Here is a 26,390-nt window from a genome sequence, read left to right as displayed (position 1 = left end):
CCACCCATGCCACCAGCCTGTCTATATCCTCTTGAAGTATATCACTATCCTCCTCACTGTTCACTACCCTTCCAAGTTTTGTGTTATCTGAAAATTTTGAAATTGTGTCCTGTACATCCAAGTCCAAGTCATTAATATATATCAAGAAAAGCAATGATCCTAGCACCGACCCCTGGGGAACACCACTGTGCACCTCCCTCCAGTCCGAAAAACAACCGTTCGCCATTACTCTCTGTTTCCTGTCCCTTAGCCAATTCTGTTTCCGTGTTGCTATTGCCCCCTTTATTCCATGGGCCGCAATCTTGATGACAAGCCTACCATGTGGTATTTTATCAAACGCCTTTTGAAACTCACCACCTCAACTGCATTGCCCTCATCTAACCTCTCTGTTACCTCATCAAAAAACTCTATCAGGTTAGTTAAACACAATTTGCCTTTAACAAATCCATGCTGGCTTTTCCTAATCAATCCGTACTCATCCAAGAGACTGTTAATTCGGTCCCGGATTATCATTTCTCATAGTTTCCCCACCACTGAGGTTAAACTGACCGGCCTATAGTTACTGGTTTATCCTTACACCCCTTTTTGAGCAAGGGTGTAACATTTGCAATTCTCCAGTCCTCTGGCACCACTCCAGTATCTAAGGATGTTTGGAAGAATATGGCCAGTACCTCCGCAATTTCCACCCTTACTTCCCTCAGCAACCTAGGATGCATCCCATCCGGACTGGGTGACTTATCCACTTTAAGTACAGCTAGCCTTTCTAGTACCTCTTCTTTATCAATTTTTAGCCCATCCAGTATTTCAATTATATCTTCCTTTACTGAGACTCTGGCAGCATCTTCTTCCTCGGTAAAGACAGATGCAAGGTATTCATTAAGTACCTCGGCTATTCCCTCTGCCTCCATGAGTAGATCTCCTTTATGGTCCCTAATCAGCCCCATCCCTCCTCTTACTACCCGTTTACTATTTATATGCCTATAGAAGACTTTTGGATTCCCTTTTATGTAAGCCGCCAGTCTATTCTCATACTCTGTCTTTGCCCCTCTTATTTCCTTTTTCACTTCCCCTCTGAACTTTCTATATTCTGCCTGTTGTCACTTGTGTTATGAACCTGACATCTGTCATACGCCCCTTTTTTCGGCTTCATCTTACTCTCTATCTCTTTTGTCATCCAGGGAGCTCTGGCTTTAGTTGCCCTACCTTTCTCCCTCATGGGAATGTACCTAGACTGTACCTGAACCATCTCCTCTTTAAAGGCCGCCCACTGTTCAATTACAGTTTTGCTGCCAATCGTTGATTCCAATTTACCCAGGCCAGATCTGTTCTCATCCCACTGAAATTGGCCCTCCTCCAACTGAGTATTTTCATGTTAGAGTGGTCCATGTCCTTTTCCATGGCTATTCTAAACCTTATAATAATATGATCGCTGCTCCCTAAACGCTCCCCCACTAAAACTTGCTCCACTTGGCCCACCTCATTCCCTAGAACCAAGTCCAGCAATGCCTCCTTCCAGCTCCTGCCTCTAATGCCTCCACCTCCTACCAGCCATATGATTCATGTTACCCTTCGATGAATAAGTTCACGGATAAACATTGGGTTGCCTGAACTGTAGCACTATTTAACTGTACTTTGAGAATGTTTTCATGCCTTGGTTAGAATAATTGGCCCTGAAAATCCACAGACCTGGGGTCCCAACAGTTATGGCCCGGATTGTACATGCCGGGAACCTCCATTGCTGACCCAAGTGGATTTTCAAGGATCAGGGGGGGTTCCCTATTTTGCACGCTGATGGCTGGCTCATATACCACTAGGGCACATCTCAGTCCCCAACATGCTGGAAAATGCAGCCCTACTGCCAGGTCCAGCGGGGAGGAGTGGTATTGTTGGTCACCACCCTCCCCCAGTAAGAATGCAGATGTGCCCTAGGATCTCCCTTTATGAGAGGGCTGCATTTAAATCACAAAAAAATCAACTCACTGGGTAAATTTTCAGCTTCACTGCCTGGGCGATAATCTAACTGAACAGATTGCCCACCCATTATAGGGTCCATCAGATTTTCATTCCATACTATCATCCATGCGGTGAAGATGAAAATTGACCCCACTGTTTCTTCATTGTTCCATGCCACAATCCAAGGCAGAACCTGGTCTCAGTAGCCATATCAGCCATCAATCCTGAACTGCTAACTGAGAAGCTGGGCACATGGGAAATGCTAAACCACTGGCCTTGTAAGGATCAGGTGAAGACTCTACCTCTTCCAAGGCTCGCACAATCCCCAAGTAAGGCCGGAACCCAGCATGTCCAGCTCCTGGCCTAATTTCGAGACCTTCTGGTTTTCCCCCGTCAGAAGTGTAGCATGAGTGCATCAAAAGGGCCAAGGATTTTTGGTCCCATTGTGTCTGAAAAAGTTAAACTGCTTCCTTTCAGTTCCTGCAGGCTGTTACCAGAAAGAAAGAAAGATTTGCATATATACAACATTTTTCATGACCTCAGGACATCCCAAAGCGTTTTACAGCCACTGTTGTAATGTAGGAAACGCAGCAGCCAGTTTGCACATAGCAAGGTCCCATAAACTGCAATGACCAGATATTCTGTTTTTTAGTGATGTTGGTTGAGGGATAAATATTAGCCAGAACACCGGGAGAACTCCCCTGCTTTTCTTCGAAATAGTGCCGTGGGATCTTTTACGTCCACCTGAGAGGGCAGACAGGGTCTCTGTTTAACATCTCATGAGAAAGACGACACCTCTGACAGTGCAGCACTCCCTCAGTTCTGCACTAAAGTGTCAACCTGCATTATGTGCACAAGGTCTGGAAGCACATCATTGGTTTTAATTAGACTTGCTGATTGCATTTAGATCCATTAACTGCACATGTGAAAACCTGCCACAGATCATAGATTTGGCTTGACCCAAACAGACCCTAACCCAAGGAACTCTAATGCAGATCTGAGACTCTGAATAGATCAAGTGGAAACATGCTTTTATTTTCACGGTTTTATTGGTGTGGGTTTGGATTTCCCACAAAGTGAAGTTGATGATGTTGATCAAAATTGGGATGAAGATAATAATTAATGAGCATGACTTTTGGATGAAGCTTGTTCAGGGAGAATAACCTAAGGTCTTTTGGATTACATTTACATGAAGCTCTGCTCACACTGCTTTTTGCATTAATGGAAATAAAAATTTTACACTGGAACTTGAGGGATTCAGCTTCTAAGAACTTCTGAAATATGAATGTGCAAATAACATTATGGAAGGGAGGGAGATTACTGCACTCAGAAGTGCTAGAAGTTCACCAACTGCAAGCCGTGTGTTTCCTCTCACAGAGCGAGCACACCACCCAGCCTAGAAAACTAGCAAATGCTGACCAACTGCCCCCAAAGAGCTGTCCATTCAAGGATAGGCCAGAAATGTGAAAACAAGTAGTTGCATGGGTTTTGTAACTTAGGCTGTAAGTATATACAACCTTCCTTCATTTATATTGGAGGAAAAATAACTAAGTACATGAAAGCTTGAAGGGAGAAATCCAAATGTTAAAGGCAGATAACCTTTAACACAGGTGGTGTGTTTCTAGCAAGATCTGGAGGAATGCTCCCTGGAAAATGTTAGAGTTTTACATTAGGAATTAAGCATTTTGATTTATTTAAGCACTTTTATAATTCACAATGAATACATTTTTAATTTAAAGAAAATGGAAAATCAAAATCACTTTTTTTTACAACAGACCAACCAAACCATTGCTCACTCAAAAGTTACCACAACGATCACTGTTCTAAATCCAACCTTCCCCTCCCCCAACACCTTACTTCACAACGGTACACTCTAGTTTCTCTGGACCCAATTCACAGAGAGACTGCACCCCATCCAACTCCCCACCCTTTCTCAGAGGGATTCTCTTTTCTAACTCCTCCTAATTCTTATTGGCTCTCTTCTCCATCGCCCTCATCAATTTAAACTGGCACTCATCAACACTCGAACCTAATAAGCTGATCCTCTTCTTCCATTCTGCCCCTCCCCCAGTTCATGCTGGCACACCCTCTTTCCCACTCACTCTCAGTGAATGTCCTTTCTTCCCCTATCCCAAAGTACTGCACCAGCTTCTCTCCACCCCAACCATCCCCCCAAAAGCATGGCTCCTGGCTTCCACCCACTCTTCATTGCTATACATTTACATCACCCTTCATTGCCATTGATTTCCCCCTTTCTTCTCCCCATTTTCCCCCTTCCCTCACCTCTTTACTACCCCTCTTAAACTTCCATCCACCCCCTCCTCTGCTCCTCATAAATGTGGTTCCTTGCCAAGCATTCTTTCCCTTCCCCTTGCCATGCATTTTACCCCCACCTTGTATTCTGTTGTTTCCCCCTCCCCATGTTCCCTATCCTTGCCTTGTATTTTTTCTCCTTCCTTTGGCATCCATCCAAAATAAGCCTTCCTAAAAGATAACATCCATGAGTGCCCCAGACAATTCCTTTGTAGAAAATTTAACATTTTTGAAACCTTTATCTTAGCTGCTTATAGAATCACAGAATTTTACAGCACAGAAGGAGACCATTTGGCCCATCGTGCCTATGCCGGCTCTTTGAACGAGCTGTCCAATTTAATTCCACACCCAAGCTTTTTCCCCATAATCCTGCAAATTAATCCTCTTCAGGTACATGTCCAATTGCCTTTTAAAAGTTCCTATGGAATCTGCTTCCACCGTCCTTTCAGGTAGTGTGTTCCAGATCTTAACAACCCTCTGTGTGAAAAATTTTATCCTCATTTCCCTTCTAGTTCTTTTGCCAATTATTTTAAATCTGTGACCTCTGGTTACCGACCCATTTGCCAGAGGAAACAGTTTCTCCCTACTTCCTGCTCTATCAAAACCCCTCATAATTTTGAATACCTCCATTAGGTTTCATCTTAGCCTTCCCTGCTCTAAGGAGAACAATCCCAGCTTCCCCAATTTCTCCACATAACTGAAGTCCCTCAGCCTGGTATCATCCTGATAAAGCTCCTCTGTACCCTCAACAAGGCCTTGACATCCATCCTAAAGTGTGGTGCCCAGAATTGTGCACACTACTCCAGCTGAGGCCTGACCAGTGATTTGTAAAGGTTTAGCATAACTTCCTTGATTTGGAATCATTGCCCCTATTTACAAAGCCAAATATCCCATACGCTTTCTTAACCGCCTTATCAACTTGCTCTGCCACCTTCAAAGATTAGTGAATGTGCACCCCAGGTCCCTCTGCTCTTGCACCCACCTCAAAATAGTAGCATTTAGATTATACTGCCTCTCCATGTTGTTCCTCCCAAAGTGCATCGCTTCACACTTATCCACATTAAATTGCATCGGCTATGTGTCTGCCAATTTCACCAGCTTATCTGTGTCCTCCTGAAGTCTGCTCCTATCCTGTTCACTATTTACTATGTTGCCAAGTTTTGTATCATCCGCAAACTTTGAAATTTTACTCCCTATACCCTAGTCCAGGTCATTTATATGTAACAAGAAAAGCAATGGTCCTAACACCGACCCCCGGGGGACCCCACTGCACACTTCTCTCCAGTCAGAGAATCATCCGTTCACCACTACTCCCTGCCTCCTATCCCTTAGCCAATTACTTACCCCAGTTACCACCGTCCCTTTAATCCCATGTGGTTCTATTTTCCGAATAAGTCTGCTATATGGTACTTTATCAAATACCTTTTGAAAGTCCATGTATACAACATCTATTGCACTATCTTCATCAACCCTCTCTTGTTACTTCATCAAAGAACTCAATCAGGTTAGTCAGACACGATTTGCCTTTAACAAATCCGTGTTGGCTCACCCTTATTAACCCATGCTTCTCCAAGTGAGAATTAATTTTGTCCTTGACAATGGTCTCTAGTAGCCTTCCCACCACTGTCGTTAGACTGACTGACCTGTAGTTATGTATAACGTTTTTGGGAACAAAATATAAATCAAAACACTTGTAACTATAATTCGCAGAAAGCATCAACTCATCCTAATACTTAAATGTCTCACATTTCTGTGCAACCAACATTGGGAGAAAAAATAGTTAGTTTTCCATCATAGTGACAACTTCTAATTCTAGTGAATAAAGCTGATTTTCCTTGTGAAGTGCTGGCAAGTTGAAGCATGTATGGAGATAAGATCAAAGCTGCTCTACTGTACTGTCTAGCAATTTTAGGGTGGCATTGGTGAAAGCTTGGGAGCAGATTGCCCATCTGTGCTCTTCGGCATGGTCAGTGTGTCATGCAGATAAATCAAAGCCAGGAAAGGGGAGAAAACACCTGATTACAAAAATAAAGGCATTACACTTTGTTATACTGCTAACTCTGATGGCATTATCTGCTGCTCCTTCACTAATAGAGACCCCGTACAAAACATTTCCATTATAATCTCTCACACCCAGTAATATGGGGCCAGAATTTGCTGTCAAAATAACGGCAAGATTAATGGCGCTCGCCATTATTTACAGATAAATGATACAACAACTTCAGGTGAGGAGCAGACGTGCGGTTAAATGTGAAGATCTAAATGTTGCTGCCAGAGTTGCCGTCGCTTTGCAAAAACGGCATTTTGCCCTTAGCCTCTCTGTTTTTTTTAGGAATTTGCTGTATTTGCCCATTAATTGTCCATTAAACTCACCACAGAAAGTTAAGTCATGTCATTACAAGTGTAAGTACCTTTTTAATCACATGATAAGTGTTAATCAAGTGTTAATGACCAAGTGCCACTGGCTAGTGGGTCCCGGGTGATTTTTGGGCAGCGGGTGGTGGAATCCAGGGCACGGACTACATTTTCTGGTGATGAATGCAAGGTGCTGGCCAGGGGAAGGATCCGGTCAGGGCTGCAGCCAGCATCTGGTAACCAGAGGGAGTCTGACTAGGGCCAAATGCTGGCATCGGAGAGCAGGACGCAATCATGTCAGGGGAGGAAGGGTTTGGCACTGTGGAGTGTATGGCAACAGCTCCACCTATCTTGGAACACAAATCAGGAGCGGGGAAGACTGAAAGTTAATTATATAATAGTAAGTACACAGGAAATTTAAACCTCAACAACTTAAATCTAATACCCAGGCATAACATCCAGGCATGACTGAAATAGTGTGGCATAACCCTTTTGTAAGCAGAGAAAGTGCATGCTATACATAAAACTTCTAATATATCACAGAAATATGTCTAACACGCCAATGGTAAACCCACAAGATCGGGTGCAATCCTGGCTTTACACCCCGCCCGATTTTTCCTTGATTGGAGTCAATAGAGGTTGATATTGGGCGGGATGTAAAACCGGTGTTCCACCCGATCCCGTGGGTTTCCTGCCTGGCGAGATAGCTTAAAATTACCCCATGGTTCCCAAAGGCAGTCTTATAAAGAGAGAGAAGAAAAATGCAGGGTACTGGTTCATTCTTCATTAATAGTCATTTTTGTATCAGTTGTAATCTTACATTTATTTCACTTTTAATGATGCATTAAATACTCAGAGGACCAAACTAAAAGAAATAATTAGATTTATTAAAACTATGATTTAGAATGATCTGTATGCTTTTACAGTTTACTTAGTTGGTTGCATATTATCCAGGAGTAAGTCACCTTACGTAGTCATTAACACCACTCAAACATAGTCATTGAATTCGCCAAAGGACTTCCAGTGCTCAAAGGGTCAGTACAGCTTATGTTTGGAAAGCAAATCCATCTGTAACATTTCAGAGGCAGGTTACTCCTGATGTGAGGGATGAGACAATGTAAGTTTTCATGGATGATTTCAAACTTTATGAAAGGCTGGGAGTTGCTTGATTTACAAGATTTGTAAGCAGAGGTATGCCAGAGAAATCTTAGGAGAATTATGAAGATGCCTTAAAAACTAACTGCACAACAAAGGTGGTAAAGAGAGTAATGGTAAGAAATATTAATCTTGATCTTTCAAAGTGAATGTTTACATTTCAAAGCAGCCTTAAATCATTTCAGACATGGTCCTGAATGTTTTAAGTCTCCCCAGGAGGAGAAAGACTTCGATTGTTAGGATGTTGCTTCTGAAATTGTTGAAATTATTTTTCTTGTAAACATTCCAGGGGGCTTGACCTTTTCTGATGAACTGACACAACTAGCAATAGCACTTCTAGCTTTAATTCTGTATATTAACGACCCAGTAGAATCAGGATTAAGGTGCTTGCTTAACAACAAGATATATGTGAACCAAAAGTGCTTGTGCTGGTTTCACTCAGAGTGGTATTGGCAATGGTAACCTCAGAGATGTCTCCTACCCTTAACTATACTGCCCTAAAATAAGAAGAATGCCTGATAGTGAGAATCTTTATGAGAATAAAATACAGGTAACAAGCATGCTAATGCATTTATATGAAACTCCTTTGTTTGCTATTTTAACAAAGGTGTTAATCTGCATATAAATAGCAGATGAAGAAAATTCAAACAAACATCATGGGGGAAAGCTTTGATAAGGGCCGTTTTCGGGCGGGGGTAGTGTAATGCGCTAGTACCCCACGCCCGATGGCCGCTTCGCAGGCAGCACGTAAACTTTGTGTTGCCTGCTACTTACCATGTTATCTCCGTGCAGCCAGCGCTACCCGCACTGCTGAGAGGCTGCACAGAGAATGAGGACGTTGGAAATGGGGCGTGCTCAGCGCACATCATCAGCAGCCTGCTCCTCTTAAAGGTGCAGGTGCACATTTCAAATGGCAGGTACACAGTTTACTTAGGGAAGGGAAAGATGGCCATGAGGATAGCAGGACCGGCACGAGAGAGGTCTCCACGCTTTTCTGATGATGCTCTGGAGGCCCTGGTGGAAGGGGTGGACGAAAAGATGGCCAACATATACCTGCGGGGTGGCCGGAGACCCTTCAGATGGCAGCTCTGCAGGCATTGGCAGGCTGTGGCGCAGGAAGTCAATGCCAGGAGCATTGCACCACGCACGTGGGTGCAGTGCCGAAAGAAGTTCAATGATTTGACACAAGTGGTCAAGGTGAGTGAATTCAAGTGTCAAATGGCACATCCTACCAACTGCACCACTGCTCCATGTATGACACTCCCCGTCACCCACCCACCAACAAACACTGCCCATCCATACGCAATGCTGCACTCAGCATGCTGCATCTCACCCGCACATAGTACCACACTTGCAGGCCACACAACCACCACTCACAGGTCACACAAACTGGCAGCTATTCGACCACAACAGGCACATCACCCACACATCTTTCAGGATACTCACTAACACACTGTCCTCTGAGTTGCAGGAGCAGATGGAGTATAACAACCGGCAGCAGGAGAGTCCTGAGGGTGGACGGGCACGTCTGCACGTCCTCACCATCCTAGAGAAGACAGTGCTTCAGATCATTGGGCGGGCCGTCACTGCAGCTGTCACAACATGCCGCGCTGGAGGTCCTGATGAAGGGGGTCTCTGCATATTTAATGTTCCTTCTCCTTTTCCACATCTCCCTTCTCCCATAACCTTTTCTGACTCATGTGCTGCAGATGCTGTCAGCGCACACGTCTTACTTGGTCCTCTCCCCACTCCACAACTCAACCTGTTTCCCTTTGTCATTGCAGATACCCAAGAACACGTGACGGCACCGTCCGAGGGGGAGGAGGAGGAGGATGAGGAGGACAATGAAGCCACACCGTCACTCAATCTGACACTTGCTTCCACCAGCTCAGAGACTGACACTGCGTGTCCTTTAGAGATTAGGTTAGAGGAGTGATCTGCATGTGGTGAGACACCAAGAACAAGTGCGCAGGAGCTGGGGCGGGGGGAATGGATACCACAGGTGCCAGCTCGCCGGAGGGCGAGGTCACTCACTAGTTCTGCTGCAGAGGAGTCAGATGAGGACTTCGATGGGCCAGGCTACAGAAGATGGCTGATAGGTGTACACCACCAAATGCTTGGGGCACTGGAAAGCCTGCCAGAAAGCCTGCGCACAATGAGAAGGGGCATGGAGGAGTCCAGCTCCAACTTGGCACAGGGCTTTGCGCAGAGCTTGGAGCCCATCCTTTCCAACATGGAACGGGTGGTCACCTCCATCAGCGCACCTGTGGAACCCACCATGATGCAACGTCTGATGACTGATGTCACAGCTTCCATTGCAGCACAAACATCTGCCATCCAAGGTCCGACTGCTGCCTTGGAAGCTCAGACTGCTGCTATCGTGGGTCTGAGGACTACTGTGGAACGGGGCTTCCAGGGCATCACAGCACTCCAGCAATCTGTTCTCCAGCCGATCACCAGGATTGCTGAGGCACCGCCCCGGGAGAGTGGCAGTGGTGCAATGGCAGTCGGACCTGCTGTCCTCCCCCAGGATGACAGCCTTCCTGCTCCCGCCCCTGCCACTCCGCCAGTGCCCCTGTTGTTGCCTATCGGCCAGCCAGGCCAAACTGCTGCAGCCCATGCTGAGATGGTGCGGTCTGAACCCAGGCCCTCCCGACCCAGAGCTGCTTGAGGTTGTCCTCCAAGGCCATCTGGATGCTCCTCTGTTAAAGGCCAGCAGCTTCCCACCACCCATGCTCCAGCCACATGGGAAGCACCTCGTAGGAGCACTAGGATAGGTAAAGGCACATGAACAAAAGGCACTAAGGGAATGCACAAAGGTTAATAGTTCTGTTTTGTTTGCATATTTCATTTATTCATTGATAAATGAGACTTTTATTTTGCATTTGGTGGTGGTTTTTATTTATGCAATGAGCTGAGAGGGAAACCAATGTGTAATCAGATGGAGGGCGATTTGATTGTCTTGTGGGAGCGGAAAGGTGGGGAGTGTAGGACTGTTGGTGAATTGGGGGATGTAGTTCACGTTATTGAAAGTGGGCACGGATCAGGCGAGCACGCAGAGCCCTTGCAGGCAAGGCGTCTGGTTCCTGTTGCACCCTTGCATCTTCCTCCACTTCCTCTTCTGGCTCCACCCCTTCCTCCTCTTCCTCCTCCTCCGCCTCTTCCTCCGCCTCCTCCTCCTCCTCAGCCTCTTCCTCCTCAGCCTCCTCCCCCTCCACCTCTGGCTCAGGGTCTTCTCCAATCATTGGTCACAAAAGCTTGTCCTTCATGATGGCAAGGTTGTGCAGCATGCAGCAGACCACCACTAATCTGCCCACCCGCTCTGGGGAGTACTGCAGGGCTCCTCCAGACTGGTCCAGGCAGCAGAAGCTTGAGGAGGCCTATGGTATGCTCCACAATGTTGCGTGTGGCAGCATGGCTCTCATTATAGGCCTGCTGTGCACGTGTGTGTGGATTCTTGACTGGTGTCATGAGCCACGGCGTGAGGGGTTAGCCCTTGTCGCCCAGTAGCCAGTCTTTGGCTTGCCGAGTCAGGAGAAAGATAGCTGGCACATTGGACTGCCGCATGATGAAGGCGTCGTAACAGCTCCCAGGGTAGTGGGCATCGACCTCCATGATTCGATGTGTGTGGTCGCACACCAGCTGCACATTGAGGGAGTGGAAGCCCTTTCGGTTAACGAAAACGGCCGAGTTGATATGTGGGGCACGTAGGGCAATATGCATGCAGTCAATGGCACCCTGCACCATGAGGAAGCCAGCAATGTGGGCGAACCCCCGTGCTCACTCAGTCTGCTTATCTCTGTGGAGAGGGAAAGTGATGAACCTTTTCCTCATCTGTACAGTGCATCTGCGACTTCCCTTATGCAACAGTGCCCTGCATACTGTGAGATGTTACACATGTCGCCAGCAGAGGCCTGAAATAATCCTGAGCCGTAGAAATTCAGCACCACGGTGACCTTCACAGCCACAGGCAATGCTGTCCTCGCCCTGCTCTGAGGCTGCAGTTGAGGCCGCACCAGTTGACAGATCTCGGTCACAGCTTCCTTGGTGAACCTCAGGCGTTGGATGCAATGTTCCTCGGTCATGTTGAGGTAAGAGAATTGGTCCCGGAAGGCCCTCATTGGGTAGGGCCTCCTGCTCAGTGCCCTGCGCCTCCTCGTCCTCCATCTCCTCGCAGCTTGACCTGCTGGGCGTGGCCTCTCTGCATGCTCCCAGTCGTGCTCAATGCCCAGCGGGAGCCCTAGCAGACTGCCCATGGTTGGCAGGAATGTTGTTCAACCACGGTTGTAACTTTCTGAACCGTAAGGCAGTACCTGCCAAACCACTCTCAAATGTAGTCTAGGAACTCTCAGTAAGAATAGGGAGCTTCAAAAAACACTTCCTATTCCACCAGCAACCAGAAACAATAATCCAGCAACTAACCTCCAACACCTGCATGGCCACTTTAAATAGCGCTGGTGGGGGGTCCTCCAGGCACTGTAAGACACGTTCAGATGATCGGGGTTAAGACTGTGCGTTGAGTTGAGCGTTAAGGTCCAAAATGGTGTCTATCACTTTAAATCAGCGTTGCACATTTTCCCCCTTCACATGCTTCCAGCGTTCGGTATTTGTGTCTGTGCTAACTCCTATACCAAGATGGAAACGAGCTTGCACATCCAAATGCCATCTTGGATGTCAGAGAGGCCATGTAGTGCCGAAACAACGGGCGCTACACGGCCCAATTTTGCGCCCTATATATCAAACAGAATTAAACCACTATATTTTTTTAAACATATCACCATTCCCTTACTTTTCTTTTTTCCCTTTTTAGATGCTCACTGCTGTGTCCCACTCCATTCTTCCACTCTTTGCTTAGAGGGAAGGAAGGTTTGTGCCATGGGCATCTCCATGGTGTGTCTAAGCCTCTCCATGATTACTAACAGTGCACTTACATAAGGTGAAGGTACAGTGGTCTCATACACTGATTTAATATCTACAGAAGTCCTTCTATTTTACAGGAAAGCTGCACCTAATTGAGCACAGGAAAAGAAATGTCAAAACCACCAAATACACAGCGTTTTGTGTATTTTTTTGCTTCCAGCCTAATCCACAAAATGGCTGTTTCATTTTTCCAGACTTTAAAATGGTGGCATGTATTTTGTGCATGACTCTGGTTGCATTTTGAATTAGCCAAATGTTTGCAACACCCTTAACAGATTATTTAACAAAATGTTGCAGGAATTTAATTGCTTATGTACTTTCTTTAGTAGGTATAGAAAAGTAATGAAGGACTTAGATAGAAAGTATGGATGATAGATGCATAGTAAACAGAAAAACAATTCATAATTTGTTGCTTCAAAATATAAATGCCGTGCACCTACACAGAAGATGAAAAGACCCTTTGAATTTACCACATTCCCTATTGCTGGGGCTGATAGGATTCTACCTATTGCTGGGGCTACAAGCACAAAGATGTTTTTAAAATAATATCTTATTTTTAATTAAATATATAAAATGCATTCAAAAATCCCTGGCAATGTAATCTGCATCGAATCCAATATTAATCTTCCTTTGAAGTTTCTGGTGTTCAAATGGTGAGGTATAGTTATAAATCCAGGTGTTAAAATAAGGGTATGTATCCATGTTCAGATAGTGGGAGACAGCTGTAAATCCAGGTGTTAAAATAAGGGTTTGTATCCATGTTCAGATAGTGGGGTACAGCTGTAAATCCAGGTGTTAAAATAAGGGTTTGTATCCATGTTCAGATAGTGGGGTACAGCTGTAAATCCAGGTGTTAAAATAAGGGTTTGTATCCATGTTCAGATAGTGGGGTACAGCTGTAAATCCAGGTGTTAAAATAAGGGTTTGTATCCATGTTCAGATAGTGGGAGACAGCTGTAATGCCAGGTGTTAAAATAAGGGTTTGTATCCATGTTCAGATAGTGGGGTACAGCTGTAAATCCAGGTGTTAAAATAAGGGTTTGTATCCATGTTCAGATAGTGGGGTACAGCTGTAAATCCAGGTGTTATAATAAGGGTTTGTATCCATGTTCAGATAGTGGGATACAGCTGTAAATCCAGGTGTTATAATAAGGGTTTGCATCCATGTTCAGATAGTGGGGTACAGCTGTAAATCCAGGTGTTATAATAAGGGTTTGCATCCATGTTCAGATAGTGGGATACAGCTGTAAATCCAGGTGTTATAATAAGGGTTTGTATCCATGTTCAGATAGTGGGGTACAGCTGTAAATCCAGGTGTTATAATAAGGGTTTGCATCCATGTTCAGATAGTGGGAGACAGCTGTAATACCAGGTGTTATAATAAGAGTTTGTATCCATGTTCAGATAGTGGGAGACAGCTGTAATACCAGGTGTTATAATAAGGGTTTGTATCCATGTTCAGATAGTGGGATACAGCTGTAATACCAGGTGTTATAGAAGGGTTTGTATCCATGTTCCCTTGCTAAAGTTTGCACACTGACTTATGGTAATGAGGATCAGATTATAGATTCAGGTTTGGTAAACACCTGCATTTTATATTCTCCAAAATCAATGCCTCCAAAAATTGGCATACTCACCTATAGTACAATGTAAACAAAGAGCTGGAGCCAAATCCATGCCAAACTCAAAACATTAAAATTATTGCCCAAATTCCCCCTTCTAACTGAATATCACTACAAAAGCTTGTTGTAGCTCAAATTTCTAGTTCGTCCTTGAAATAAAAACTCTAGTCTCAACTGAGTAAACCTTGAACTGCTCCAACTAAGATAAGCACAGTCTTTGCACCAGATTTTCACTTGTCCCTACAATAGTGCAGAATGATGTAATATACCTGGAGAATTACCAGATACATTCATTCACATTTTATTATTAATGCAAATCAATAATGGACATTTTGGTATTTACTGGTGTAAGTCATGGTCATAAAATTACAGTAATGTTGCAAGAAATAATGCATTAAGTATTTTATTTTTGTTGATTTTTCAAATCTTGAGGCATTAAAATGATTGAGGATTACATATATCCGATCTCCGTTTTAAGCAATTGCTATTTATAGAATATTAGCTGTTTTGGTGCTGTGATGCATGAGGTGCTGTTTTCTCTCATGTAGATGTTCTGTGTACGGTTACGTTTGCTATTGCTGAATGATAATGTGAAGTGACATCACAGGCAAACCTTTACTGAATGCATCTTCCATGTCGCTACACCGTGACAGTTTTTAATAGTCCCACCCGGGGCAGTTGTTTGAAAAGTCAAAATGCATCACAGACAATGAAGGCTTTTTACTGAATGAAGCTGTTAGGTTATATTTTGTGACCTGCAAATGGAATAAACAGGGGTTTTATTAAATGGAACCTTGAGGCTGCCTACTTGGTGGGAAGCAGTTATGGGTTTTTTTGTTGTTTATTTTGTTTCATACATAACGGTTAAGTATTTGGAATTACTTTAGCTTGAAACTACCATCTGAATTACACTTTAGCAAAACCAATATTCTTCTAAGCCTTATCAAAAGCTAAAATTAAAGACCCTCAAGTAGGTCAACTCTTTAAAAACCAAGATCGATCTGGCTGGAAACCACAAAATCTGACTCTACCCAATCCAATGTCCTAATAGATATAATGGAATATGATTTGGGATCTGGACAGTATTCCATACCAATAGAAAGCCTCATCACACTCCATCTAAAAAGAAAAGATTTAAAAGTATTACATTTTTTTAGTATAAATAAAATTAGGAGTGTTTAAATATGGAAAATGTTGTATGCAGGAGTTATTTATGCATTATTTTTTGTTTTCAATAGTCTTCTGTTATTTATTTTTCATATATTTTGCAATTTCAGTGCACTAGTTCTTAGCCATACAATGGTAAACATTGTCTAGTGTGCAGTCATCGTATGAAAGGCAGAATATCTTTCTACCAATTAAGAATATATTACTTCAGCGAAAGCTTCTAGAATCCTGCTCAGAATAAAATACAATGCTCCAATGCACTCACACTCTCTCTATCACCATAGCTACTGGATATGAAGAGCGTTCAATCACAAAGACACTGAAGGCTGAGTGAAATCTATTTTTGCTCCTAAATAACAGGTTGCTCTCCACAGATAAAAGAAACCTTCAGTCTGTCAGTTGTCAGTTAAAGCTATTAACTGGGCATCTGCAAGCATTCACATGCATGTTTCCCAGCACAGCTAGATCAAGTAAGGGCTCAACAAACTTTCCAACCTTTAGGCGTTTAAGTGGCTCATTCACTGCTTGAGAAGTGTTAAAGGATCATTATAGCAGGTGTGTCATTACCACTAAAAAAAAACTACATTCTGAAGAATCTCGTGACAAGAACATGCATTTCTGCTTTTCCATTAACAGATCACCAGCTCGAGCTATGAGACCAGTGCACTGTGAGCTCTGTGCTTGTACGCATTAGGAACAACAAACTATGCCAGATATTCTGGGGTCAGCCTAATTACATATTTAATATGAGCTCCAGGCTTGGATTAGGCATCCAGCTGGGAGCTTGGTTAATGGAGGATGGGAAATCTAGCACAGCTGCAGCTCTTACAAGGCTGCAGCTGCAAATTAAAGATGAACTGATTTCTTTCCACAAGAAGAAGACAGGAGACAAAATATTGTTCCAGTTGCTTAAGAATGACAAAGCCTATAAAACAAACCTGCCCTTTCACTGATGGGGGCATAGATTTAAAGTAATTGGTAGAAGGATTAAACGGGAACTGAGGAGAAATTTTTTCACCCAGAGGATGGTGAGGGTCTGCCTGAAAGGGTGGTAGAGGCAGAAACCCCTATCGCATTTAAAAAGTACTTGGATGTGCACTTGAAGTGCCGTAACCTACAGGGCTACGGACTAAGTGCTGGAAAGTGGGATTAAGCTGGATAGCTCTTTCTTGGCTGGTACGGACACGATGGGCCAAATGGCCTCCTTCTGTACCATAACTTTCTGTGATTCTATGATTCTGTGAGGCCGTTGAGCTGCTCCATCAAGAGATTGCAAAAGGAAGGTTGTCCTATTTGGCAATGATGGGAAGGAACCCTCTCTAAAGGAGAACGGTACAGACTTGATGGGTGGAGGCTATAGAAAGGGCGAGTTACTGCGTCCAACACTCTCAGCACCTGAGTGCAGATGAGAAAGAAAATTTGCCAAGGAAAGGCTGCTCAGCACTGTGTACATGTGTACTGTCAGTGCATTAGTTGAATCAGGCACTGGGCTTGGGTGTACAGGGCACAATTTCAAAATTTGCAGATGGCACAAAACTTGGAAGGGTAGTAAACAGTGAGGAGGGTAGTGATAGACTTCAAGAGGATATAGATAGGCTAGTGGCATGGGCAGACATGTGGCAGATGAAACTTACTGCAGAAAAATGTGAAGTGATACATTTCGGTAGGAAGAATGAGGAGAGGCAATATAAACTAGAGGGCACAACTCTAAAAGGGGTACAAGAACAGAGAGATCAGGGGTATATGTGCACAAATTGTTGAAGGTGGCAGGGCAGGTTGAGAAAGCGGTTAAAAAAGCATTCGTGATCCTGGGCTTTATAAATAGAGGCATTGAGTACAAAAGTAAGGAAGTCATGATGAACCTTTACAAAGGTTCAGCCACAGCTGGAGTATTGTGTCCAGTTCTGGGCACCACACTTTAGGAAAGATGTGAAGGCCTTAGAGCGGGTGCAGAAGAGATTTTCTAGAATGATTCCAGGGATGAGGGGCTTTAGTTACATGGATAGACTGGAGAAGCTGGGGTTGTTCTCCTTGGAACAGAGACAGTTGCAAGAAGATTTGATAGAGGTATTCAAAATCATAAAGGGTCTAGACAGAGTAGATAGAGAGAAACTGTTCCCATTGGTGGAAGGGTCAAAAACAGAGGGCATAGATTTAAGGTGATTTGCAAAAGAACCAAAGGTGACATGAGGAAAAAAACTTTTACACAGCAAGTGGTTAGGATCTGGAATGTACTGCCTGAGGAGTGGAGGAGGCAGATTCAAACATGGCCTTCTAAAGGGAACTGGATAAGTACTTGAAAGGAAAAAATTTGCAGGCCTACGGGGATAGGGCGGGTGAGTGGGACTAGCTGGATTGCTCTTGCATAGAGCCAGTGCGGACTCAATGGGCCAAATGGCCTCCTTCTGTGCTGTAACCTTTCTATAATTCTATGATTCTCCGATTAAGTATAGGTCTGTGTGAGCCTGGTGTACACCATTTCTTGGCTGCATTGGTGTTTCAGCAGGGATAACTTCTTGGCCACTGTCAGGATCCGGCATAGCACAGGAGAAGGCCATTCGGCCCATTGTGCCTGTGCCAGCTCTTTGAAAGAGCTAGCCAATTAGTCCCATTGCTCTTACCCATAGCCCTGTAAATTTTTTCCCTTCAAGTATTTATCCAATTCCTTTTTGAAAGTTACCATTGAATCTGCTTCCTCCAACCTTTCTGGCGGTGCATTCCAGATCATTACAACTCACTGTATAAAAAAATGTTTCCTACATGTCGCCTCTGGCTCTTTTGCCAATCACCCTAAATCTGTGTCCTCTGGTCACTTACCCTTCTGCCACTGGAAGCAGTTTCTCCTTAATTACTCTATCAAATCTCCTCTTAACCTTCTCTATTCTATAGAGAACAACCCCAGCTTCTCCAATCTCTCCATATAACTGATGTCCCTCATCACTGGTACCATTCTAGTAAATCTCTTCTACACCCTCTCCAAGGCCTTGACATCTTTCCTAAAGTGTGGTGCTCAGAATTGAACACAGTACTCCAGCTGAGGCCTAACCAGTGTTTTATAAAGGTTCAGTATAACTTCCTTGCTTTTGTACTCTATGCCTCTATCAATAAAGCTCTGGACCCCATATGCTTTTTTAACAGCCTTCTCAACTTGTCCTGCCACCTTCAAAGATTTGTGTATGTTTTTATCCCCAGGTCTCTGTTCCTGCACCCCTTTTATAGTTAATATATAGCTTATATATAGCTTATATTGCCTCTCCTCAGTCTTCCTACCAAAATGTATCAATTCACTCTTCTCTTCATCTAAGTGATAGTGATCAGTGTATCACAATGTTCCACATGGTTTAGGTTCAACACTGCTGAATACCAACACTCAGGTTTGGGATTTTAAAAAGGCCAACTTTAAAGTTAGAGGAAAGAACTAAAACAAGCTGACTTGGGGAAATTATTCCTTGTCAGCCTTCACTCAGTGGTAGCACTTTCACCACTGAGTCAGAAGGTTGTGGGTCAAGTTCCACTCCAGAGACCTCAGCACATCATTTATGCTGACACTTCAGTGCAGTACTGATAGAGTGCTGCAGTGTCAGAGGTACAATCCCTCGGATGAGATGTTAAACCAAGGCCCCATCTGCTCTCTCAAGTGGAAGTAAAACATACCATGGTATTATTTGAAGAAGAGCAGGGAGTTCTCCCAGTGTTCTGCCCAACATTTATCCTTCAACCAACATTACCAAAACCGATTACCTGGTCATTTATCTCATTGCTGTTTGTGGACGTGTGCAAATTGGCTGCTGTCTATGCTTACATTGCAACAGTGACTACTCTTCAAAAGTACTTCATTGGCTGTGAAGCACTTTGGGAGGTCCTGATGATGTAAAATGTGTTCTATAAATGCAACTTCTTTATATTAACACCTCAGTAAAGAACAAATGGAATACCTTCAAGGGCTTACTGAGGAAAATGCAGATCAAACACATACAAGGATTAGTAAATGTAGACTTACAAAGCATGACCCTAAGTGGACTCAGAAATGTAAGAAAGAAAAATGAGCTTCAAAAAAGCCTGTAGGGAGAAGGGCAGGGTCCACAGACAAAATTACAGAAATCTATGGAGGTGCTTTAAAAGGGTGATCAAAGAGACAAAGAGCGAATTGGAAATAAATATCATAGTATGATGCTGTAGGTACAGCACAGGAGGGGGCCATTCGGCCCATCGTGCCTGTGCCAGCTCTTCAAAAGAGCTATTCATTTAGCCCCATTCCCCTGCTCTTTCTCCATAGCCCTGTAAGTTTTTTCCCTTCAAGTATTTATCCATTTCCCTTTTGAAAGTTACTATTGAATCTGCTTCCTCCACCCTTTCAGGCAATGCATTTCCGATCATTACAACTCGCTGCATAAAAAAATGTTTCCTTACGTCGCCTCTGGCTCATCACCTTAAATCTGTGTCCTCTGGTTATCAACTCTTCTGCCACTGGAAACAGTTTCTCCTTATTTACCCTATCAAAACCCTTCATGATTTTGAACACCTCTATCAAATCTCCCCTTAACCTTCTCTATTCTGTGGGAACATCCCCAGCTTCTCCAGTCTCTCTACATAACTGAAGTCTCTCATCCCTGGCACCATTCTAGTAAATCTCTTTTACACCCTCTCCAAGGCCTTGACATCCTTTCTAAAGTGTGGTGCCCAGAATTGAACACAATACTCCAGCTGAGGCCTAACCAGTGTTTTATAAAGGTTTAGGATAACTTCCTGGCTTTTGTATACTATGCCTCTAATAATAAAACTCAGGATCCCATATGGTTTTTTTAACTGCCTTCTCAACTTGTCCTGCCACCCTCAAGGATTTGTGTACATACACCCTCAGATCTCTCTGTTCCTGCACCCCTTTTAAAATTGTACTATTTAGTTTATATTGCCTCTACTCATTCTTCCTACCAAGATGCATCACTTCACACTTCTCTGTGTTAAATTTCATCTGCCATGTGTCTGCCCATTTCACCAGTCTGTCTATGTCCTCCTGAAGTCTGTTACTATCCTCCACATTATTTACTACATTTCTGAGTTTCATGTCATCTGCAAACTTTGAAATTATACCCTCTATACCCAAGTCCAGGTCATTAGTACATATCCAAAAGAATTGTGATCCTAATACTGACCCCTAGGGAATACCACGGTATACTTCCCTCCAGTCTGAAAAACAACCGAAAGAGGTAGGCCTCTTCCTTCTCCAACTGCTCCTTGGTTAAGCATCTCTGGGTGGCAAAACTGTGCGGTGTGCAACTGACAATGATAATCTTGAAAACCTTGGTGGGCTGTATTGTAATATGCTCCATGATCTGTTCAGGCATTTGAAGTGCTGCTTGAAGTATTAGTATATGGTCATTAATTATCCTAGTGTCTGCATGTGAATCATTGAATCTTTGCTCCGCTGGTGCTTGTCGCTGTCACAATGGGGTCATGAGCCAATACTGAAGATGATAGCCTTAGTCTCCTAGCGGCCATCCTTCCAGTCTGCCTTCTCCTTCTAAAGCTCAGGCTTCTGCTGCTGGCTGCTGCCTGGGACGTGGGTATTCCCCTGCATACATCAGTGTTTTTGATCACTGACCACCTGCACATTGATGGAATAGAACCACTTGCAGTTCTTGAATACCATGGCATTATGTGCCAGGGCCTGATGGCAACATGGGTACAATCAATGATGCTGAGGATTTTCGGGGATCCTGCAATGTTGAAAAATTTGAAGTGCCCTCTCCTTCTGCTGATGTTTTTCCACTGGGGAAAGTGATGAAAGTGTTTACTCCGGCATCTCCATACTGTGTATTGATTGATGTTGCAGGCCTCCCCTGGGGAAGCTTATAATGACAGAGGTATAAAAGCACAGGGCTGTGGTAATTTTCATTGCCACTGGCAGTGCTGTCCTGTGGTGGCAGTTGTCTGCAGGCTAGATTCCAGTAGCCGCCACAGTTCCTTCACTGCATCTGATGAAGCAGAGTCAGTAGAGGCAATTTTCCTCAGATTTCCCAGGGGGTGTGCCTGAGTCTGTACACACGATTGCGAGGGTGAGATCAGTCCCCAGCTAGAACTACAAAACATCTCTTACATCCTTTCATCCTCTTCGTATTCCTCCAAAAATAGAGAGGAATGCCCGTAGAATTTGCATATTCCCGTTCAGATTCTGCTAATCAAAATTTTTGCAAACAAAATGCAGCAAAAAAAAATCCTCAGAAAGTCATGTATCAAACATCTCCATATTAGTAATTGTTGCAGGGAGCAACAAAATCAGAACTATTGTAAAGTCCAAGCTTTTCTGAATGGATAATATTTTTTGTTAGTTGTTAAACTTTGTTAATGTAACATCAACTACTTGTATGGTGATGGTAGCCTGATCTTGCTGGAAATCACAACGGCAGAGAATATTTTAATTGCATGATGTCACCTTAGCTTATCGCAAATTTTAAAATGATGTGTCATATAACGATCCAAGCTCAATCTGTGTATTAAATCATTGAATTTAATAGAGGCTCATTTTAATATATATTAATTGGAGTTGAGACGAGAATTGACTGGGACTGGTGCTGGTAAAACAAGACATTACTTTGTCTTGCTGCTGTTTTAATTAGTGTCTTGTATTTTCTGCCCTCAAGTAATGTTGCTTTGCTTCAGTGACACTGGTAAGATGGAGTCACACAGTTCCCATTTTGTCTTACATCTCAACAACTCAATACTGTTAGCAGGTGATGTAATCGTCCTTAACATGCTTGAACAACTGAACTGCTGCCTACAGTTAGCACAGAGTTGACATATTTGCTATCAAGCACATAAATTTTCTTTCAGTGATTCTGCAAAGCACTTTATATAAACCCTGTTAACTATATTCTATAAACTGATTATAGCACAATAAATTACAGTGATATTGAGCTGTTTAAGCCTGTCTAGTCAAGAATTTCTGACCAACAGAATGTCCTCATGTATAGAGATGCAAGTTCAGTAAAAGAGGATCTGAAAGATCAAAATCTTTGGGGGAGAAATTGGTCCCTGTTGCCTCCATATTGATTTTGCACCATATTCAGGCGTCCCCGGCGGCCGCTTTAACGAGGTGTTAGGCTCTTTGCTTCCCTCCCCCTCCCCAATCACAACCGCTTTAGGACCCCTGCCCTGAACACTTACCTTATGCTGGGGAGTGTTCCCTCGGGTCTACAGCTGTGGAGTGATGCCACTGAAATCCCGCTCCCGCCCACTGGCCAGTTAGCGATTCCTGCCTGGCTCGGGCAGGTGTCCCTTCTGCCCCAGCACCCGCACACCGCACTCCCGCCCAGAGTTAAAATCGGGGCTTCTGTTCAGACCACCAAGCTTTCCCTTCCTGATTCACTGATTCCATCCCCCTTGCTGGCCACTGTCTGAGGCTGAACCACACTGTTCACAACCTCGGTGTCCTATTTGACACTGAGCTGAGCTTCCGACCCCATGTCCTCTCCCATCACCAAGCCCGCCTAGTTCCACCTCAGTAACATCGCCCATCTCTGCCCCTGCCTCAGCCCACCTGCTACTGAAACCCTCATCCATACCTTTGTTACCTCCAGACAATGACTACTCCAATGGTCTCCTGACCGGCCTCCCATGAGCTCATCCAAAACTCTGCTGCCCACATGCTAACTCGCACCAAGTCCCGTTCACCCATCATCGCTGTGCTCGCTGACCTACATTGGCTCCGGGTCCGGCAACACCTCAAATTTAAAATTCTCATCCTTGATTTCAAATCTCTCCATGATCTCGCCCCTCCCTATCTCTGTAACCTTCTCCAGCCCTACAACCCTCCAAGATCTCTGTGCTCCTCCAATTCTGGCCTCTTGTGCATCCCCAACTTTCTTCGTCCCACCATTGATGGCCGTGCCTTCAGCTGTCTAGGTCCTAAGCTCTGGAATTCCCTCCCTAAACTTCTCCACCTCTCTACCTCTCTCTCCTCCTTTAAGACGCTCTTTAAAACCTTCTTCTTTGACCAAGCTTTTGGTCACCTGTCCTAATGTCTCCTTATGTGGCTCGTTGTCAAATTTTGTCTGGTCACACTCCTGTGAAGCACCTTGAGTTTATTATGTTAAAGGCGCTATTTAAATGTAAATAGTTGTTGTTTTTCCCTTGTAAGATGTAACCACACCAATAGGGCAGAAAATTGTCACTAGTAACATTTGAGCTTACACTGTCTTAATAATTTATGTGCCAGAATTCTAAGATGCACTTTTTACAGAATGTGCCACAGTAATAACATTTAAATGTGAATTTGTATAGACTTCAAGGCACTAACGTGTCATCATTGTGTTTGTTGTTGAGGGACAGGAAGGAATCGCAGTCTGCACTGATTTAACTACTTTTGTGTCCATTAAGGTGATGGGGATGTTAGCACTGGGGAATGGAACAGTTTCCCATTTTGGGCACCCAATGTCAGCAACAGGCACTTGTAGATCATGTGAAGCCCTGTTAGAAGCTGAGTAAAAATCCTTCTCTGTCACAACAATGTACTTCAGTACCATCTTCAGTGACATCTTTGAGGGAAATTGCCAATTAGAGCTGAATTGTGGACAGTTTTGTGTTGTGAGCCCATAACCACCAGGAACTGGGTTGAGATTACCCAAATTTATTTCACATTGGACTATTACAGCCAGCAAACAGAGGAAATTGTCATCCCATCAGTCTGGGATGGATCTGAGTACAGGTCTTAGAGTTGAAAGGATACACATTATTTTCTAGTCAAAATAATTCTATGCAAGCAATCAAAAAGAAGGGCATAAATGCTTTTTCCTGGCTTGTTTTTTCCACAGAGTTTGTAAACATGGAACTTCACTGTATCATCAACAGGATTGACCTTTTTGTGCTTTCCAGCCAAAGGCTGAAGGATGCCGTTGTTTAAATAAAAGAGTGTCTGCCGCACTTGACTATTCATTTTACCATCCTCACCTCCTCTACAGTGGCCAAGCACTAAATTCTAACACTATCACAAAGGATGGAAGTAGTTCTACATAATCTTGTTATTAGGGATGTGAAGGTGGCAATAGCCGGTAAAACATATCTTTTTATTATATTAGCAAAGTACCAGATTGCTCCAAGGTTCATGTTTGAAAATGACTATACTGAGTGGATTACCAAGCCAACTAGCTACTGATTAAAAAAACATTAGGAGGAATTGCATTCACCGTTAACATACGCAACTGAAAACCGAACATTGAATGAACTTGCCCATTAATGGGAAACTAGAACACAAAAGGAGGAGTGTTACATTGATTTCCTGAATGTGGGACTGAAAGCCAAATGCTATTTCAGCAGTGAACATGAGGTAGACAAATTGCTGCTATGATTGAAATGAGTGTCTTCACAAGACTGTGGGATACATAGAGCTCCAATGATACCATAATACAGGAAGTGAAATAGTAAGAAGTCAGGAAGAAGCAAGGGACTCTGAAACTAAAGATGTAAAAAAAAAGGTCAGAAGAGAAAATGATTGGATAACTGTCCTAAATATATCTCAGGACAAAATGAAAATTATAGCGAGAGTAGAATTATAACTAAATCAAAGAAAATCTGGTTATAGAAGACATTGCAATATTGAAAAGTCAATTTGTGAACGGATTGAAAAGATAGACCCAATCAGTTTAATGTAGATATGAACATACGAACATACATACGGATATATGAATTAAGAGCAGGAGCAGGCCATTCGGCCCCTCGAGCCTGCTCTGCCATTTGATAAGATCATGGCTGATCTGATGGTGACCTCAACCCTACTTTCCCATCTACCTACTATAACGTTTGACTCCCTTGTTAATCAGGAATCTATCTAACTCAGCCTTAAAAATATTCAATGACCCTGCCTTCACCACTCTCTGGGGAAGGGAGTTCCACAGACTCATGACCTTCTGAGAGAAAACACTTCTCCTCATCTCCATCTTAAATGGGAGACCCCTTATTTTTAAACTGTGGCCCCTAGTTCTAGTCTCTCCCACAAGGGGGAACATCCCCTCAGCATCTACCCCTTCTAGTCCCCTCAGGATCTTATATGTTTCAATAAGATCACCTCTCATTCTTTTAAACTCCAGTATATACAGGCCCAACTTGACCAACCTTTCCTCATAACATAATCCCCTCATCCCAGGAATCAGTCAAGTGAACCCTCTCTGAACCGCCTCCAAAGCAATTATGTCCTTTCTTAAATAAGGAGACCAAAACTGCATACAGTATTCCAGATGTGGTCTCTCCAATGCCCTGTACAACTGTAGCAAAACATCTCTACTTTTATATTCCATTCCCCTTAAATGACAACATTCCATTTGCCTTCCTAATCACTTGCTGTACCTGCATACTAACTTTTTGTGATTCATGTAGTAGGACACCCAGATCCCTCTGTACCTCAGAGTTCTGCAATCTCTCTCCATATTAAATAATATACTGCTTTTCTATTCCTCCTGCCAAAGTGGACAAGTTCACATTTTCCAACATTATTTTTTTATTATTCGTTCACGGGATGTGGGCGTCGCTGGCAAGGCCAGCATTTATTGCCCATCCCTAATTTCCCTCAAGAAGGTGGTGGTGAGCCGCCTTCTTGAACCGCTGCAGTCCGTGTGGTGACGGTTCTCCCACAGTGCTGTTAGGAAGGGAGTTCCAGGATTTTGACCCAGAGACAATGAAGGAACGGCGATATATTTCCAAGTCGGGATGGTGTGTGACTTGGAGGGGAACGTGCAGGTGGTGTTGTTCCCATGTGCCTGCTGCTCTTGTCCTTCTAGGTGGTAGAGGTTGCGGGTTTGGGAGGTGCTGTCGAAGAAGCCTTGGCGAGTTGCTGCAGTGCATCCTGTGGATGGTACACACTGCAGCCACAGTGCACCGGTGGTGAAGGGAGTGAATGTTTAGGGTGGTGGATGG

At 43.8% G+C, this 26,390-nt stretch overlaps 1 protein-coding gene across 6 annotated transcripts in view; it reads left to right on the top strand.

Annotated features, from left to right (window-relative positions):
• Positions 1 to 26,390, top strand: part of gabrb1 (gamma-aminobutyric acid type A receptor subunit beta1) — a 391,573-nt gene that overhangs the window by 350,495 nt on the left and 14,688 nt on the right. The window contains exons 9-11 of one of the 6 annotated variants that reach the window (XM_067988190.1): positions 8,605 to 8,613; positions 17,109 to 17,130; positions 18,535 to 18,546. The exons of 3 other annotated variants lie outside the window; for them this stretch is intronic. In XM_067988190.1, coding sequence (XP_067844291.1) covers positions 8,605 to 8,613; positions 17,109 to 17,130; positions 18,535 to 18,546 — 43 coding nt within the window. Of the gene's footprint in view, positions 1 to 3,728; positions 3,756 to 8,604; positions 8,614 to 10,035; positions 10,055 to 17,108; positions 17,131 to 18,534; positions 18,547 to 19,287; positions 19,314 to 26,390 lie in introns of all 6 variants that reach the window. 2 more of the 6 variants (XM_067988197.1, XM_067988224.1) reach the window with 2 other exon arrangements.

This window comes from Heptranchias perlo, chromosome 1, assembly GCF_035084215.1.
Source record: "Heptranchias perlo isolate sHepPer1 chromosome 1, sHepPer1.hap1, whole genome shotgun sequence".
Lineage (NCBI taxonomy): Eukaryota > Metazoa > Chordata > Chondrichthyes > Hexanchiformes > Hexanchidae > Heptranchias > Heptranchias perlo.
This window is presented reverse-complemented; position numbering and strand designations above follow the sequence as displayed.